This window comes from Canis lupus, chromosome 10 (genome assembly GCF_048164855.1).
Source record: "Canis lupus baileyi chromosome 10, mCanLup2.hap1, whole genome shotgun sequence".
In the NCBI taxonomy this organism is placed as follows: Eukaryota; Metazoa; Chordata; class Mammalia; order Carnivora; family Canidae; genus Canis; species Canis lupus.
Genome location: NC_132847.1, coordinates 26,811,710 through 26,825,955, shown reverse-complemented (window position 1 = coordinate 26,825,955; position 14,246 = coordinate 26,811,710). Strand labels below are relative to the sequence as shown.

The window sequence follows — 14,246 nt, the reverse complement described above, 5'->3', positions numbered from 1 at the left end:
GTCTGTTAGGTTTCTGTAAAAGCATCTCCCCTCCCCCACTTTTTAATTAAAAGGGAATTCATTCCATGAATAGTTGCAATGCTCTGTTATGGACTAAACTCCTAGAAACCAACTATCTTATGGTTTGGCACATAGACAAATGGTCAACCCACAGAACTACCATGGAGTTATTTCTGAGATCAATGAATTTCTTTTCTTATTCTATTTGAGGTCATACAGCTGGAGGCTCTGTTCATGTATGCTTTTCAAGAAAGTTACATTGATTCCTTTTTCTCTGGGCCTCTGTCTCCATTACTGGGACCTCTCAGAAGGCTTTTTAAAACTGAACATACCCTTTGGGAGTCAATACACAATGGTTGAACTAAGGTAGAGTAACTTGATCTGATGTTGGAGGTTTCATTAACCAGGGAACCGATGGTCAAAGAAACTCTAGTGGTTTTCTTCTTTATCCTATTGTGGAAACAAAACCAAACACAGTCGGTGAAAGATTAGAGGCAGCTTTGATAGAAATGCCTCACTGTATTCATTTGGCATGTATCACATTTTTACTTATAGTCCTTATTTTTTTGATTTGCATAATAATTTCCATTTTTTTCTTTTTGAACAGCTAGTGGATTATAGTTCTTAATAGTTTTGCTTTAAATTTTATGTCTTAGTCTGATAATCAGTGAGCTGTTACTAAACACAAATTATGCAGAAGAAATAATATATAAGGCAAATAATCACTTTAAAATTTGGGAAATTTTAGGGGTTTTTTTGGTTATTTTTTCAAAGTAGAATTTCCTGTATATTCGTATGACAACAAATGCACATTCACATGCATGTTCTATACTTACTCTGACATTTCTGTAGCATATTCCAAGCACAATTAGAGAAATGTTTTCTTCCCACTTCCCTTCTAAGAAAGAGAAAAAAGAAAATTCTGTGTGGATCTCCTTGTAATTTAATAAACCGTGGTTCCACTTGTATTGTATGCACAGTACAACTAGCAAATTAGTTAGTTACAGGCAGCAGATCAATCCAGAATGTCTGAATTCTTTTTTTTAATTTATTTTTTATTGGTGTTCAATTTACTAACATACAGAATAACCCCCAGTGCCCGTCACCCATTCACTCCCACCCCCCGCCCTCCTCCCCTTCTACCACCCCTAGTTCGTTTCCCAGAGTTAGCAGTCTTTACGTTCTGTCTCCCTTTCTGATATTTCCCACACATTTCTTCTCCCTTCCCTTATATTCCCTTTCACTATTATTTATATTCCCCAAATGAATGAGAACATATAATGTTTGTCCTTCTCCGACTGACTTACTTCACTCAGCTGTCTGAATTCTTGACTAAACATGGGACTACTTTAATATTCCTAATTTTAAAAATCCAGATGTTTACCTTTACAGAGCTATAGTAGTTGCACCCAGAACAGGTATTTAGTTCCCCAAAGCAGCATTTTATAGGGCAGATATTGTTGTCTTGTGAATTTGTTTTGGTCTGACGTCTTCAGTATATTTATTTTTTAAATTTTATTTATTTCAGAGAGAGAGAGAGGGAGAAGCAGACTCCTTGCCGAGTGGAGAGCCTGACATGGGGCTCAATCTCAGGACCCTGGGATCATGACCCAAGCTGAAGGCAGATACCTAACTGAGCCACCCAGGCGCCCCAGCATATTTGTTATAATAGGAAATCTGTTGACAGATTGCTGCAATGAAGGATATTGTCAATGTTCATATTATCTCTATATAAGTACTCAGTAGAGAAATCTATCTCAATTCTGAGTATCGAGAATAATCAGGGGGCACTTGGGCGGCTCAGTCAGTTAAGCTTCCAACTCTTGGTTTCTGCTCAGGTCATGATCTCAGGGTTGTAAGATTGAGTCCCATGTTAGGCTCCCTGCTCAGTATGGAGTCTGCTTGAGGTTTTATCTCTCCTTCTCTCCCTCACTCAGGTGCCTCCACACACACACACAATCTCTCTCAAATAAATAAATAAAATATTTAAAAAACCCATATAATTATGTTTCTGTGCTACTAGCTTAGTTTTTCCTCGGAGATACTGGAAATCTTAGTATTGGTTATATTTACTGTTAGCTATTTGAAAGTCTGGTGTTCATCTCATAGCCAGTAATTCAACAGAGTTTGGAGTCAGGATCTCCTAAATTTGTGACCTGATATTTTTTCCTCACTATGCCTCTAATGATTTATTTATCTAAATTGATAGTTAGATCACATGACCCCATAAAGAACTTCTATGTTATTTCCAGGTGAAAGAGATAGGTTGGAAGTTATATAGACCAGCCTGAATAACAAAACACTATAATTTTCAGAAAGCCGTTGGCTTATGTAAATAGAATATTTGAAATTGTACTTATTCTAGAAAAACCTAGTCTGTAATGTGACTTTATACTACAGTGCTTTATTTTTTTTTATTTATTTATTTATTTTTATTTATTTTTTTTTTATTGGTGTTCAATTTACTAACATACAGAATAACCCCCAGTGCCCGTCACCCATTCACTCCCACCCCCCGCCCTCCTCCCCTTCTACCACCCCTAGTTCGTTTCCCAGAGTTAGCAGTCTTTACGTTCTGTCTCCCTTTCTGATATTTCCCACACATTTCTTCTCCCTTCCCTTATTTTCCCTTTCACTATTATTTATATTCCCCAAATGAATGAGAACATATAATGTTTGTCCTTTTCCGACTGACTACAGTGCTTTAATGAAAAAATTATTTCCTGCTTAAAAAAATCTTGTACATACAATGTTTGATATCATCCATTTGTATTAGATTTATCTAATATCCTTTTAATCTTAATATATAGTGTCATAATTCTTGCTGGCTTTTTCAGTCTTTAAAAACTCCCTTAGGGATCCCTGGGTGGCGCAGCGGTTTGGCGCCTGCCTTTGGCCCAGGGCGCGATCCTGGAGACCCGGGATCGAATCCCACATCGGGCTCCCTGCGTGGAGGCTGCTTCTCCCTCTGCCTGTGTCTCTGCCTCTCTCTCTCTGTGTGTGACTATCATGAATAAATAAATAAAATCTTTAAAAAAAAATAAAAATAAAAATAAAAACTCCCTTAATTTGAAGTTTAATAACCATTTTGTGCTTAATTTGCTTTAGGCTAAAATTTCAGCCATGTAAAAGATGTGCTAATACTATTTCATGCTTCATTTCTAAAGGTGGACAGTGGCTACAGAATGTACGTATTATTATGTAGAAAGCATCCCATAGCCATTCAGTAGTGAGGAATGCTCTGGGATCAGATTGTCAGATTGTGATCCCATGGGTCATGAGATTGAGCCCCATGTCAGATTCCCTGCTCAGCAGTGAGTCTGCTTGAACATTCTCTTCTTTTCCCCCTCTACTGTGGTCACCCGCACACACACTCTCTCTCTCTCAAATAAATAAATAAGTCCTTTTAAAAAAGTGCAAATACATTACATTTACTACTGTCTGTATATAGTATTTTATAATTTGTCAGATTAAAAAAAAAATCTGGGGCAACTCCAGTGGCTCAGCAGTTTCGTGCTGCCTGCAGCCCAGGGTTTGATCCTGGAGATCCGGGATCGAGTCCCACGTCAGGCTCCTTGAATGGAGCCTGCTTCTCCCTCTGCCTGTGTCTCTGCCTCTCTCTGTGTGTCTCTCATGAATAAATAAATAAAATCTTAAAAACAAAATCTGTGAACTGGAACTGCCTTTTCTTTTTTGAAAGGGTAATTATTCTCTTGTAGTTCAGAAGAAGATGAGTTCAGTTCTGTGAGTATACATGTGCTAGAGGAATCACAGACATGCATAGATTACCTTTATGTCCAAAACTGATCATAGGATCTATACCTATAAACTGTCGAAACAGGGCAGAATCAAACTTGAAAGTGTTGGCTTTATTTATTTGACTTGAATCATTTTTGTAATGAATGAAAACTTCACAAACACTTCAGGTTTTGAACTGTAGACGACTTCCTGATGTCTCCTATGCCAGGTCCCCAGGAGTAACACAAAGGAGTTAAAGTTAGCTGACACAAACTGTATGAAAAGATAAGTTGTGCAAAAGATGCATAATAATAACAACGATAATATAGAAACTACCTAAGCAGGGTCATAAGACATTAATAACATTAATGTCGTAGACATTAAATAATATTCAGGGACATCACAAGACAGCACATCATCACCCAATAGGCTGTTGGAAATAAGTGCTATCACTGACAGAGACTGAAGCTCGACTGGTGTAGGAAAACTTCTCGCCCACAGTGGGACCTTCAGTTGAACTTTGAAGAATGTTAAAATTGGGAAACCAGAGATGTGTAGGTATGTGAGTTGAGAATGTGAGTTAATAGTGGTGGGGTAAAAAATAATAGTGGTGGGGTGAATAGTGGTGGGGGATGGATAGAAAAAGGAAGTAAATGACATTTAGGGAACATTAAACTGTGTGCCAGACACTGTGCTGATCTCTTTATGTCACATGGGGAGAAAGCATCCCATAGCCATTCAGTAGTGAGAGATGCTCTGGGTTCAGATTGTCCAGATTTACTCTTAAGGTATGTTAGGCTTCTCTTTAAGTGTCACGTTTCCCAGTCTGTAAAATAGGCACAATAATAGTATTTATTTCTGGGGTTGTTTTGAGGATTAAGTGAGATAGCCCACAGAAGCACTTAATGCATGCCATGTGCCATGTTATCAGGTGCTTATTAAAGGTTAGCTGCTATTATTATTATTATCGTGGTTCTATAGAGATCCAGATGAAGTTCTACCTTTTCTCACAAGTTTCTAATTTAGTTCTCTTTGATTTTCTTTTCTTATGAACTTAAAACCTCTTTCATATGCTTTTGTTTTCATTATTTATTATTGTATATTTTCATTTAGAAGTTCCTTAAGATTAAAGATCTTTTCAAATGTGTCCCATCCTCAAAGTATCTTGCCTAGGGTTGAAACACATAGTAGGTGTGGAGATGATTGATTTCATAGATTAACGCATAGGGAGATGCTATTAATCTCCCTATTAATTAGTCATAGGAGATGTGTGCTGTATTGTGCTGTTTCCTTCAACTCCATCCTACAAATAAAAGCAGTTGAAATAGATTCCTCCTCTTCTGATATAAGTCCTCATACCACACCAGCCATCTTAGGTGGAGTTAACCAATCACCAATCATTGCAGACCAAGAAAAGACTTTGAAATCTTGTCTAATGACATCTTCAAAGAATAAAACTAAGGGCCAGAGAGGTTAGATTATTTGCTAAACGTCATGTAGTCTCTTGGTACAAGAGTCAGGATGAGAATATAAATCTCCTGTCTTCTAGTGCAATCCATATACACTTCTAGCAAATGGATTCTGTATTACCAGATAAATGTAAAACTGGATATTAGTCTGAGTAGTTGAGCCTGCAGTGATTTTTTTTCTTCTGTTAGGTACAGTGTATTCATGGTTCTGAATTAAGTGGGTAATCAAACAGTCCTTTTACTTTGTGTATAACCTGCTTGAGGTCAGAGACTTAGTCTGTTTTGTGTATATCCCTGGTTGCCTAGTATAGTGGAGTTGGCTGAGACTTGAGCTGAGAATGTTTGTGTGGCTTCTAGAGATTCTAACCTTGGCGTGTTAGACCCTGAAGAGAGAAACCCTGTATACATCAGGGACACTCTGGCTGTGGTAGGAAGATAAAAATGAAGTGCTTTCCCTCATGGGAAGAGAAGGATCAAATGAAAGAGTGTGTATGAAACTTTTGGGACTTCTTGGAAGAAACATACCTTATAATTAAATATAAGGTCAATTGGTTCAAGAGGCTAGAGTTTCTTCTAAGCCCCTTGGCACATCTCAAAGGAGAGCTGGAAGATATCAACAGAATAGTTTTGGTGGCACATGAGTTTGAGGTTTTTTTTTTTTTTTTTGCCCACCTTGACATGTCCAATGTCCTAGGCTAATGAGAACAAAGAGAAGCTCCAGTCCTTATAAAGGAAATTTCAGTAATACTGGGCCTCCTAAATCCCAGATGCTTCCTGTTGTAAGTAGGAACAATCGAACTTCCTGGGCAAGGCACCAGATAGCCCATACTGTCATTTAATCCACGGAGTGAGGAGACCTGGCAGGACTTCTCTCCTGTCCCTGATCTTCCAGCCAATGAAAGGAGATGGTGATAACTAATGGAACCAAGAACTACCCAGCACTTACTTTGGGATACACCACTGGTTAACATGAATTAGATAATCTGTGTCTGAAGATTATATAGAAAAGGATGAAAATAGGGGATCCCTGGATGGCTCAGTGGTTTAGCGCCTGCCTTTGGCCCAGGGCGCGATCCTGGAGTCCCGGGATCGAGTCCCGCGTTGGGCTCCCTGAATGGAGCCTGCTTCTCCCTCTGCCTGTGTCTCTGCCTCTCTCTCTCTCTCTGTCTATCATGAATAAATAAAAAAGAAAAGAAAAGAAAAGGATGAAAATATAGAGAGGCCAGGTAGTTTGGGAGAGAGAGAGAGCACTAATTCAGGACTTGAGAAAAATCTACATTATGATTCTAGATTAGTCGTTAACTCATTATATGACCTTGGGGAAGACTCTTTGGGGTCCTAGTTATTGCATGTTTAATAAGAAGTGAGAAGTGAAATGGTCCCTAAGGTTTCTTCTAAGTCTGTTAGCTCTTTTTAAATATTTTTAAATTCTCAGAATCTGATTGTGCTTTAAAAATCTCTGATTTTTGTAATTACCAGAGCAGATGAAGTCACATCAGAGGATAAGAGAAAGAAAGATAAACATTGGACCTAAAAGCAGAAGTGATCAGAGTTTAGGCTGCTCTCAAACCCTGAGATTTGAAAGATGAACTGAGCCTTAGAAACTACTTAAACAGTTTAAAATGTTATTATGAAAGCAAACCTTTCAGAACTCATTTGGTTCAGTGGTAAAACAAAACTGAACATGAGAACCACTTCCAGAAAAGGATGAATTTCTAAAACAGAGTTCATTTTAAAATATTGACTTCTCTTGCTAAAGCTACTGTAGTCTTTACATTCAGTTCTCATGTATTTTCCTCTGGGGGATAGAAAAGGAGGTTTTCAGAGGAAAAAAGAAAACCAACAACCCTTTATTTGGCTGCTGTGAAATAATGCCACCCTCCAAAATATTAGAGTGAAAATGTGGATTCTCAGTATGTGTGGGCCCTCCCTACATGTGACCTGTCCTGAAGTGTTCCTTCTTGATTTTAGGTAGCACTCGGGATGTCCTTGAGAGAAAAAATAGCTAGGGATTTTACTTTCATGATGAGTTATGCTAGCAGGCTTCATGGCTCACGTAAATGGTAACCTTTGCTGAGTGTAACCCTAGCTCTTTGTAAAGAGAACAGAATTAGACTCCGCCAAATGAAGAGTCCAAGACCTTGGCAGTCTTACCTTGGAAAGATTACAAGATACATAGAGATCACACAAATGAACAATGCTGATGCCCTTATAACATTGCCTGGATAGCTAGGATATCTGCAGTGTTCTACTAGCTTCATGGATATAATGTAGGTTCAATGGTTTGAAAAGTAGAATGTTAGAGTTATTTAAAAGTGAACAGCTAAGAATCTGATAGAAGCTGCATCAGGCAAAATTTGGGCAAAGAGAAGTGTGATATAAGGCAGATTAGCAACATAAAATGTTTTATTTTTGTTATTTTTTGTTTGAGAGAGAGCTTGCATGTGTATGTTAGTTGTGGAGAGGGGGCAAAGGAAGAGAGAATCTCAAGCAGGCTCCATGCCAAGTGTAGAGCCCAACATAGGTCTCGATCTCACAACCCTGAGGTCATGACCTGAGCCAAAATCAAGAGTCTGATTCTTAACTGACTGAACCACCCAGGCATCCCTCACATGTTTTAATGTCACATGAAAGAAAACTTAGTAAAATTCACATAAGAAGCTAAAGTTGGTGTATCTTTACTAAGTGTTACTTATTTGACTTGATGAGAAGTTTACTATGTTGTTACAATATGCTTTCTTTTGTTTGCCTATTTTATGACTTAGTGTTTATTTTAAATATTTATCTTTTGCTTGATAACAAATGCTGTACTAAATAACCTATGTTCACAGAAAGCTAATTAATGTGCATTGTCTACAAAGCACCAGAAACTGTGGAAGACATTATTTTCACATTATACCTAACAGAGCAAGAGGAGGAAAAAAAACAGTTGATGAAAGAAGTACATGAGGCCAGTCAGAAAGGAGGTGATGAGTTGTACGTATGTGTGATGATTTCTGTCACTTTTTGAAATATGGCCCACCAGTATCAGTCCCTTTAAAAATGAATGAATTTGACTTGTGAACATACTTAGGTTTTAAGAGAAGATGATATTTGACATCCATTGAGGGTTTTTTTGTTTTGTTTTTGGAGAGGATGAATATGCATACAAGCTGATAGGGGGTAGGAAGAGAGAGAGAATATCTCCAGCAGGATCCACACCCAGCATGGAGCCTGACTTAGGGCTGGATTTCACCACCCTGAGATCATGACCTGAGTTGAAACCAAGAGTCAGATGCCCAACCCAGTTGCCCCAATTGAGTATTTTGATGATGTTTTCAAAAAGTTCTGAAGGAAGTTTTAGTATATAGGAAGTTTTACAAATGCACTGTATCATTTCTTCCCTGTATTTTCTAGACCATTTTCTGGCGATAGTGGGTTTTTATTTTTATTATGTCTTTGTGCTTTACCATACTACTTTCATGTTTGGCTCTGTCATTCTTTTTCCCTTGCTTTTCAGAAAAAAGAAATAACCTGTTTTTATTTATTTTATTTTATTTTTATTTTTATTTTTATTTTTTTATTTTATTTATGATAGTCACACAGAGAGAGAGAGAGAGAGGCAGAGACACAGGCAGAGGGAGAAGCAGGCTGCATGCACTGGGAGCCCGACGTGGGATTCGATCCCGGGTCTCCAGGATCGCGCCCTGGGTCAAAGGCAGGCGCCAAACCACTGCGCCACCCAGGGATCCCAAATAACCTGTTTTTATTTTCAACATGTTAAAATAATATGAAGGATAGGCTATTGCTTTCCAGATGACTAGAAATTTTACCTGATCATACTTTTTTTTTTTTTTTAATTTTTATTTATTTATGATAGTCACAGAGAGAGAGAGAGGCAGAGACACAGGCAGAGGGAGAAGCAGGCTCCATGCACCAGGAGCCCGATGTGGGATTCGATCCCGGTCTCCAGGATCACGCCCTGAGCCAAAGGCAGGCGCCAAACCGCTGCGCCACCCAGGGATCCCTACCTGATCATACTTAATGTTTTGGGTCTTCCCCAGAATTGGTCAGATTTCTTGCTTTCACACTGTGCCAAGCAGAGTATCTGTATCAAGGAGTGTATCAGTCATGTCTTTCCATGTTAGAGTAAAATACTCACTGTTATTTGGACATAGTTGACATACGATGTTACATTAATTTCAGGTGTACGATGTAGGGATTCCTTTATATCACATCTCTAATATACTAATCTCATCACAAATGTAGCTACTATCTACCATATGATGTTATTACAATATCATCAACTGTATATCCTGTGCTGTGCTTTTAATTTCCATGACTTAATTATTTTGTAACTGAAAGCCTGTATATTCCACTCCCCTTCATCCATTTTGCTTATTTCCTCACCCTCCTTCCTTCTGGCAGCTGTTATTTCTCAGTATTTGTAGGTCTGACTCTGCTTTTTTGTTTATTTATATTCATTTGAGTCATTTTGTGTTATTTGTGTTATCAGTGAAATCATACAATATTTGTCTTTCTCAGTCTCACTTATTTCACTTTGCATAATACCCTGTAGGGCGATCCATGGTGTCAAAAATGGCAAGATCTCATCCTTTTTAATGGCTGTGTAATATTCCATTGTGTGTGATTTGTTTGTGTCTCTTTATCCATTCATCTACAAAGGTATTTTAAAAGATAACTGCTACATTGTAAGTAGCATGCAGATTTCTGTTTGAATATCTGTGTATCTCAACCTTACTGTACTGTTTTTTTGGTTGTCAGGTCCACATTGTACGTGGCCTTTCTCAGAATGCTTCTCCCATCAAAAGATATAATGGTCATGATTTAAAATGTCACTACTTCCTCTCCCTGATGCTAAGATCTTTGTGGGCTTGAAAAAACTGAGACATCTCTTGAAACTCTTGCTAAGGAGTTCTTTTGGGATGTGTGGTGTTTCTCCTGTGACTTGCTATTTTAGGTCAGGGATTTGGAAAGCATTAGGTGGGTAGTTCCTTTCTGATTTGAGTATTGTCAACTGGAGCAGATGGGCCTAGAAGGTACTTTTTTTCCAAGATGGTTTCCTTACTAACAAGTCTGGCAGGTTGATGCTGCTTGGTGTCCATCTTTCTGTCTTTGTTTTTCTCTCTCCACATGGTATCTCATTCTTCAGGGCCTCTTCATGTGGTTTGGGTTTTTCGTACCACAGTGGCCCTGGGGTTGTCAGATTTCTCACCCTAAGGCTTAGGGCTCTAAGAGCAGGTGTCCCAATAATAACCTTTCTCTTTTGAAGGAAAACTTCTTTTACTTTGTTCTGTTGTGATTTCTTGGACCTTCAGCTGTGGCATTACAGGAACTAGTTGCCAAAGACCCAATTTATGTAATTCTTATAAAAAAATTCAGGTCTTAGGGCTCAGATACCAAGATAAACAAATGTTTGGTTTGAATTATGTGGCAAGCCACTTTTTACTTTGCTTTGTTAGAAAACTTGGATTTAGGGGATCCCTGGGTGACTCAGTGGTTTGGCGCTTGCCTTTGGCCCAGGGCGCGATCCTGGAGTCCCGGGATCGAGTCCCGCGTTGGGCTCCCGGCATGGAGCCTGCTTCTCTGTCTGCCTGTGTCTCTGCCTCTCTCTCTCTCTCTCTCTCTCTCTCTGTGTCTATCATAAATAAGTACATCTTTAAAAAAAAAAAAAAGAAAAGAAGAAAAAAGAAAACTTGGATTTAGCTCAAGATTGAGTTCAGTAGATTTTTTTTTCTTACCTGAGCATAAAATAATGAACTTGAACCAGCCCTGTGGCAAAGGAACAGTGGTGGCAGAGACCTAGATTCTAAGAAAATAATCTTTAATACTTCCTGGCCTCATTTTTCAGCATCAGTCATGACTGTGCTGATGAGAGATGTCAGGAGAAGAGTTGCCTAGAGTTAACTGCCTCGGAAGCAATAAACCACCTTCATTCCAACTTTTGGCACAACTGCCAAATTAATGAAAGTTTATATTTTGTAAGCTCTCCCCACCTCTGTCACTGGCTTGCTCGCCACAACCCTTTCTTGTAGTTAGTGTTTTCTTCCTTTAGATTGAACCTTTGAAAGCTATCACATCCTCAAGCTCACATCAAAACTGATATTTTATGTATATTGTATATATTATAAAACTATATATTTTATGTATATCTGACAGAGTGGTTCAGACAAAGACACCAATTTCTCCGTTGGAGGTATTCTACCCCTTCTTTTGTCTTTAAGCAGTAAGAATGGTTACTTTAGCCCACATGACACCCTCTCTGGTGGAGGCAGTCTGAAGCAGGTAAGCCATTTGGCAAGTCTTGGAGGTAGAGGAGATCCCTCCTAATCTCTTTCACATCCCGCTAAGTTCAGAAAAGAATGATATTTAACCTTAAAACTTTCATTTCCTTTGATGTTTAACCAAAAGCAGAGGATATTTGTCCTTTTTGATGCCACTGGCTTGAGTGTTTGAGTTTTTATGTTAAAAGATCATGCTTGATTTTTAACGGTGACTGTTCCATTTCTGTCTGCCCTGCACACATACAGAGTCATTGCCAAGAGAAATACTGTGCACAGGACAGCTAAGACTGTCATTAGCTGGGAGTCAGGTTACCTACCACATGGACAGCAGCATGTGCTAGAGTTATATGTAACTAGAAGAGTCCTAGAGAGGAGAATCTGTAGCATTAAGCAGGCTTTGCAAATTAAAAAAAAAGATGACTTACAGTCCTCCCTGAGTGTTGATTTTTAACAATTCTAGAATGAGATTAATACCCAGACACTGTATTAACCACTTTATATGCATTGTGTCGTTGAATCTTCGCAAAACCCCAAGATGTAGAGATACTATTATTTTCATTTTACAAATGAGGAAACATAAGCTTATAGAGGTCACACAAATTGCCCAGAGTCACATAGCTAGTAAGTGGTGGAGCCAGGAATAAAATCCACATAGTCCATCCCTATGGATGGAGGTTAAGAGCTCTTAACCTTTCTTATAAGAAATATATTTCCTTGACCTGTGTATTTCTTGGGAAATCAGAGGAAAGGTTACCCAGGTTCTAAAGGAAAGCCTGAAGTTCAACTTTATAACTAGCTCTTGGGCTCAGGAGGGACCTTATAAGGATATGAACAGAAATGTTCATTAATAATCTTCTCATACACTGGACAGCGAGTCAAAAACTTAACTCTGATAGTGGTTTCTGTTTCTTGTTTAGACATATAAGAAAAATATATGTGGTGGTGAAATAAATTGAGCTGGACAGTGTACAAAAAGCTGTTTGCAAAATGTGACAGAGACATGTGGCGATTGATTGCATTTTTGAGATGTGAAATAACTTTGGGTCAAAGCCCCCAAGACCCATGTCCAGGACCTTGGCAGAGGCAGAACTGAGAATGTGTTCAGTGAATGAAAATATTTAACAGATCCGAAGGGCAGATTCTCACTAGCTCGCACTCTTTCACAATGGAGTATGATGTAATGATACACCATTTCACTTCTCTCCAGAAAGTTCCTAAAGAATTATACACTGGAAGGAGAAGAGGATGATGAGGACAGGTTAGCAGGACATCTTTCTCTCCTCACTTTCTTCTTTTAGCACAGTTTAATTTAGCTCATTGCCACATTGGCAGTGTTGAACTGTGTGAAAGATTGAGAAGCTAAGCACAGACTAGGGGAGAGAAGTGTGACAGTGACAAGCTCATGGAGGCAAAGGGCCGTTTTATGTGCCAGGAAGGTGGGGGAGGGGGTCATAATAGCAGATACATGTGCAGAGTGGGAGCTTTTCAGGAAGGTTGCAGAAAAGCTAGGATTTAGAGAGAACTAAGAGAGGAAGGCAGGCTTTGCAGCTTCAGACTTAATCTTAGGGCTGTCCCAGGTCCCTACAGTCACTTTTGGGACAGTGCACAAGTGATGTCCTTTAAGTCGGAGAATCCTTAAATATTAGAGTCCAAAATGACCTTAGAGCCCATCAAGTAAATCTAGGCCCTCAGTTTGAGTTTAAAGGAACTTAGAGCGCTTTGTCTAGCTGACCCAAAAATAGTTTGGATAGTTCTATCAGACTTGAACCTCACTCTCTTTTACAGGTTTTTTTTTTTTTTTTTTTCTGTTAAGGATCCTCTCCATAAAAAGACTGTGTATCCATGCCTATGTATGCTTGTGTGGGTGTGATGTCTGTGTTTGCTCTGACTTGTCAGACCGTAAAGAGAAGGATGGTAAGTTTAGTTACCTTTTAGGCTGTAGAACTGGAACCAAATTAGCCAACCACTTAGTATATTAGTATATTCCTTTGCTTCTGAGGGTTCAGCAGCCTACCATAGGTATGTCATTTGGATAGCCTCTTGCTTTCTAGTTACTCATGTGTTTTGTAGGAGGTAAATAATAACGGTGTAAGCACCATGGAAAAGCATTTGCTCATTTGACAGCAGTTCACACAATCCAATATTGATTTGCAACTCCCAAGAATCTTGTTGAAATGCAGATTCTGATTCACTAAATGTGGGTTGGGGCCTGAGTTCCTTCATTTCTCACAAGATCCCAGATAAAACAGACTTTGATAAATAGCACGAGCAGAGTCTTAACATTGGTTAGAATGTGAGGCATGCATAGGGCATAGCAAGTCTGTTTGACAGGAGAGAGAAGGTTGGAAAGATTGGTTAGGATCAGATCTCAAAGGGCCTTGAGCATCACGGTAAGGGTTTAGATGATCTATGTGTTACGGAATCACCGTGAGTTCTGTACTGGGTATAGAATGACATGACAGGACCTGTACTTAAGGGAGATTTATCTGTCATCATGTATAGGACACATGGGGTAGAAGTTTCATATAAACTATAAAGAGCAGAGACTCAACTTCTGGCCCTTAATACCAAGTGAGAAGTGGCAGGAAAGAGAGAGAGGAGGGGGCTGGCAACCAGGAAGCTACTTGTTTTAAAGAGTGGCCCTGGGTCAGGGGTGGGGGTGGCAGGGGGAGTTGTTTAGATCACAAATCTCTTTAGTCTGCCCAGATTCCAAGAGATCCCCACCAGTCCCTTGTTTGTTTGTTTGTTTGTTTGT

The 14,246-nt window shown here is 39.0% G+C and overlaps 1 protein-coding gene across 3 annotated transcripts in view; it reads right to left on the bottom strand.

The window, feature by feature from the left end:
• LOC140641395 (palladin-like) overlaps positions 1-14,246 on the bottom strand; it is a 42,306-nt gene that overhangs the window by 11,755 nt on the left and 16,305 nt on the right. For 2 of the 3 annotated variants that reach the window (XR_012037912.1, XM_072841165.1), the window contains exons 6-7: positions 837-898; positions 333-450 (exon numbers count right to left, since the gene is read on the bottom strand). Coding sequence is in view for 2 of the 3 variants with exons in the window: in XM_072841165.1 (XP_072697266.1) it covers positions 333-450; positions 837-844 (126 nt within the window). In the remaining variant the exon portion in view is untranslated. Of the gene's footprint in view, positions 1-332; positions 451-836; positions 899-3,789; positions 3,959-14,246 lie in introns of all 3 variants that reach the window. The other variant, XM_072841166.1, reaches the window with a different exon arrangement.